This window comes from Cyprinodon variegatus, unplaced genomic scaffold (assembly GCF_000732505.1).
Source record: "Cyprinodon variegatus isolate N-32 unplaced genomic scaffold, C_variegatus-1.0 Scaffold512, whole genome shotgun sequence".
Classification (NCBI taxonomy): domain Eukaryota; kingdom Metazoa; phylum Chordata; class Actinopteri; order Cyprinodontiformes; family Cyprinodontidae; genus Cyprinodon; species Cyprinodon variegatus.
The window spans coordinates 226,677-231,767 of record NW_015150965.1 but is presented as its reverse complement, the minus strand read 5'-3'; the positions used below and the strand labels follow the sequence as shown (position 1 = coordinate 231,767).

Below are 5,091 nucleotides of genomic sequence, written 5' to 3'. Positions count from 1 at the left end.
TCAGCCATCATCTGCCTGCCCAATGCCAGTCAATCAGTTGATTTGGCCATGATCTGCCCTCTTAAGCTTGATAATAGTCGCCTTACCTACATTTCCAGTTAAACGTCAAAAACTGTAACTAAAACTCTTAGGCCAAACACCATGTCTGGCATATTATCCTGTTTCCCGAAGCTTTTTTTTTTTTGACAGAGTAAAGCTGAAATATAGCTACAGTATTGGGTCCCTATCTGTGCTTATGCCAGTAATGATTCAGTCCTTTCTAGTGAAAAAAAAAAAACAGTTAGCCTTGAAAATACCTAAGCTTAATTTGTCTGCATTTCAAACAAAATGAATCTATGGTCATAAGATGTGGAATTATACCTAAGAGAACAACACCTTGCAAGCAAGCAGCCGGTATTACAACTAGCTCATTGTATTACTTGTTCTGTTGTCGAAAGAGTAGAGAAGTTGCTCTTCTGCATTAAAGGCGTTTCGGAACATTTCCATCACTGAGTGAGACCATGAACCTGCTAGAGGGTGTTGTGTGATCTGCAGGAGAATGGGATGTCGAACACTAAACTAGAGTGGACTGCACAGATGGCCAGACTGACGGACAGATGGCCGTATGGATGGACGGATGGAGAATTTGTGAAAAGAACTAAAAAGGCGTGTGAGACCACCAGGACTGATACTGGAACCTCAATGCCACCAAACCTGTGCTGGAAATCTGTCACATTCGTGAAAAAGCTGGAGAAACTCTGAAAAGGTTTACTTTCTGCGCACAAGAATGGAGCATAGCTTGAACTAGTCTGGTTAATCATGTGATAACTAAAAAAAGGTCAGGTGTTTTCCTATGTCTTCTGTAAATATATAAAGGTTAAAACAGCTACTGCCTTGAATCGTGTGGTTGTGTAAATACCTGACAGCCAGCTCCACAACTCCTTTACTCATAAGCTGTGATAGATTGGCAGGTGATGTGACCACAAACCAAAAGGACACCCTGGGAGTCTCATCACACACTAGGATGTTTGACACTCTAGATAAAAGTTCAAAACAAACAAAATGTCACCCTTACAAACCATGACTCACAGATTATGAAGATTAAATAAAACCCAAAAGCAGTCTTACTTGAATTCTTGTCCCGTGTATTGACTCATGGCGAAAGCAATGGTTGCTTGGAAAAGGAACTTTTCATTTCTATTCCACTCATACTGTAATATAAAAAAACAAAAAAAAATGAATGTCTTTTTATTACAGACACAAAGGTTTATGGGTAACAGCATGAATGATTATTTTAAATGACTTTTGCATTTTTTTATTAAAGTTAGTCAAAAGAATAACTTGATATTCAAATGAACTCTAATTCAAGAAAGGCACAAAGACATTTTTTTTTTCTGAGCTAGGAAACCTAGAGATTTAGGAAGTCCTTTAAAAAATATCCTTATGTTGACTTTTATACCAGCAAAAACAGGTGAAGCTGTTCTACATCATTTGCTCTCCCAATAAAACTCGGAACACTGGGGTCTTTAAAGAAGATATCTATCTTTTACTGAGAAGTGTACTTTCACTACAGAAGATTGCAGTTTTTTAACAGCTCAGTATTTCCTGTGACATTTTCGTTCTCACTTTCTTCTGCTTCAGTGCTCCCATTGGTCCTAACACATGTTCCTATAACGTTATTGTGTTCATGTTGTGTTTATAGCTTCATATTGCTCAGCTTTAATGATGCGTACACAAGTGTGCAAATTAACCACGCCATGCACACATTACATTTACTTGTTGTTTTCCTTGCTTACTTTTACAAATGACTCCAAAGAGTGAGAAACTCAAAACAAGCATAAGGTATAATTTATTAGAAACATATTCAGTATTCCTCCAACTCTTGGGCTGCCTTCGCTGAGTGATTTTTCTCACTTATGTAATCAGATCCTAGCTCTGATGCTGGATTTTGAACTCTATGCAAATAACTGGACAGATGGTTCCTTTCCAGATGGATGCACCTGCTGTGATTAGCTAAAAGATTTTTGATTCACTGACCTCACTACAGTTTTTATTAGGTAAGCATTCTCAGCCCAAACAACCCTTTCTGTGTATGGCTAAAACATGAAATGACCATCTATGCAGACCGTGAAAAACAAAGACTGTTTTCTTCTGATTCAACAAGAGGGAAATACTCCAACAGAAAGAACAATGTCTTCTTAAAAACATTCTGTATGATCGCCCTCCAATAATACACTGGGGTTTAAAAGTATACTGCTCAAAAAATAAAGGGAACATGTAAACAACACAATTTGACTTCAATCAAATCAAACTTCTGTGAAATCAAACCATCCATTTTGGAAGCAACACGTATTGAGAATCAATTTGACATGTTGTTGTGCAAATGGAATAGACAACCGTGGAAATTATTGGCAATTAGTAAGACACACTCAATAAAGGAGTGGTTCTGCAGGTGGGAACCACAGACCACTTCTCAGTACTTATCAGCCTTTCTGGCTGATGTTTTGGTCACTTCTGAATGTTGGTGGTCCTTTCAAACTCGTGGTAGCTTGATGGACTCTACAACACACATACGTGGCTCAGCTGGTCCAGGATGGTACATCAATGTGAGCTGTGACAAGAAGGTGTGCCGTGAGGAGCACTGCCAGAGCTCACCAAAAGGACCTCCAGCAGGCAACAAATTTGCATGTGTCTGCACAAATGCTTAGAAACTGACTCCATGAGAATGGTATGAGGGCCGGATGTCCACAGATGGAGACACACAGCCCAACACCATGCAGGACGTTTGGCATTTGCTAGTGAACTCTAAATTTTGGCAAAAATATGCCACTGGCCATCTGTGCTCTTCACAGATGAAAGAAGGTTCACACTGAGCAGACGTGACAGAGTACTACTATAGCTTGCTGGAATCGTTTTTTCCAAGATCTCCTACAGCACCTTTAACAGCAGCCACTTTGGTTCAGTGAACTTGTTTTCACAAACCTGCAAATATCTGAGGCTGATATTGGCAAACTATTAAACACCCATCAGTGGAGACTTTGTGCTGCTCTTGCTACCAGATATTGATTTTTAGAGGTTCCTGAAGGTCTCATTACTCCAATCTGACTCCCTATGAAAAATTCCGTCTTCCAAAATGACCACATTATTTGCAACGCTTTTATTTTTAGAAATTTTGCACCAAAATAAGCATTGATAAAATATATTGGCAAAAAATATATATAAAAGAAACAACAATAATGCACTGAAAAATAAAAAATACTAATTCTGAGACTGAAAAGCTATAAACAGTACAATCAGCTCCTAAAGTGAAATAAGAAACAAGCTTTCACTTGACAACATTAATGGAAGTTTAGATGCAGGGGGGCAATCATATGGAACTACCTGTCCTGACTTTATTTCAAATTATTCTAAATCTGAAATTAGATTTTATGTGGACACAACTATTTGGCAAAAGTTTTAAACTTTTAATGATTTTTAGAGTTAAAAAAAAAACAATCACAGACCAACCTGAAATGCCTAAAATAAAGAGAAAAAAAAGGGGTCCATGAACACAGTGGTTGGAGGAGAGTGGTTAAGGTATGCACCCTCCTGCTGCCTGCATCAGAATAGTGGGTATTCTCCTGATGAAATCATGCAAATGCCTCAAGATTCTTCTTTTATATCAGGATGTAAGATAGAAGAACTAAAGTTCATGGAATTACTTTGTTTATGGTTGTATTTATATACTTTTTGATGGAATCAGTAAAGTAGGAGTTTCTGATGATGGTAAAATGAAGATATGTACGTACAGCTTCACTGTCCAGAGCAGTTTTGATGCTGAGTCGCACTTTTAGGCCATCTGGAGCATCTAGAATAAAAAAATAAAAGGAAAAATATTTTTTATTGGATGTTTTAACGTGTTGCTGTTGTTTGGGATTAACTTCTCAGCCTCAGTGGATCACACTTACCATTATTCACCATAATTTCACAAACCTGCTCAGTCTTAATTTGTCCCACAATGCCACTATGAACTAATGCAGGGTTTGCTATCATTGGATATATGTAACGTAAATGTTGACTATGAGGAAAAACATCTGAGTTATGTCGCTAATCTGACTGTGTTCCAGTAAAGAGAGATTAGAAGCTGAATTCCCAGTTGACTATAGGGAAAAACAGGGTGATAAAATCTTAGAAAATGGTTTATTTCATAAAGTATGCTTGTCTTATTTTAGTTATGAGTAGATTTAAATATAGATTAGTTAACCAATAGTTAGTATTAACTAATCACTTACTTGGTTTACAGAGCTGTTCAGCCAAAACTGATGGCAAGCAGAGGAAGAGGACGATCTTGTAGAACATTTTCCAAACCTTGAGGGATCGGTGACTCCGAGAGGACCGCAGGAACTTCCCAGGATAACGTTTGTGTTTATTTGTTAATCCAGAATCCACCTGATCTGATCTGTAATGCTCAGAGGAAAAGGCAGCCTCTGCACTGTCCTACCTGCCTGCAGTGGAGTGGATTCCTGTTTGCTCAGACTTCCTGAGGGAGCAACAGAGAGCCTGCTAATAATGTGAGGGAGGGAGAAAACACCGCACTGTGTCAGTTTACTTAGCACAGCTCTGTGTGTGACCCAGAGTCCCAGAACTTTTCATACAAAGTAACTATATCCATTCTGGAAAACCAGGTCCTTCTCAGATAAAGGAAAAACTACTGAAGCATCAAAGAAAAACTGCTGCCAATGTATCATTAAAACAAAACCTGCCTGCGTTTGTTCAGACCTAAAATATTGGTTTGGATACAACTCCCTGCAGCACATCATTGGTTTTTGTGAGTTAAACTCAGCTCTTTAATTTTTTTTCAGAAACAAGTTGTACTGTTCAGGTTGCTCTGATCTTGATTTATTGTTCCATTCAAAGCTCTCGTCTCAAAGATTCCTGCGGGCTCTGCAGGTTCAAACAAAATAACTAAAACTAGAGACAGCAGAAAATCTGAGTGAATCATTGAAATCTCCTAGACTAGATGTAATGTATTTTAAGTTAATCATCTATCTCACCCTGACAGCTTTTTGGTTAATTTTCTAACTATTTTACAGTAAGTCCTGTTTATAGGCCATTAAAAAGACACTGTGCTGA

The 5,091-nt window shown here is 38.1% G+C and overlaps 1 protein-coding gene across 2 annotated transcripts in view; it reads right to left on the bottom strand.

Moving 5' to 3' along the window:
• tmem27 (transmembrane protein 27) overlaps positions 1 to 4,624 on the bottom strand; it is an 8,588-nt gene extending 3,964 nt beyond the window's left edge. The window contains exons 1-4 of one of the 2 annotated variants that reach the window (XM_015390776.1): positions 4,251 to 4,624; positions 3,768 to 3,826; positions 1,108 to 1,190; positions 899 to 1,015 (exon numbers count right to left, since the gene is read on the bottom strand). In XM_015390776.1, the coding sequence (XP_015246262.1) occupies positions 899 to 1,015; positions 1,108 to 1,190; positions 3,768 to 3,826; positions 4,251 to 4,317 (326 nt within the window). In that variant the 5' untranslated portion in view covers positions 4,318 to 4,624. The remainder of the gene's footprint in view (positions 1 to 898; positions 1,016 to 1,107; positions 1,191 to 3,767; positions 3,827 to 4,250) is intronic. The other variant, XM_015390777.1, reaches the window with a different exon arrangement.
• Positions 4,625 to 5,091: the final 467 nt, after the last annotated feature.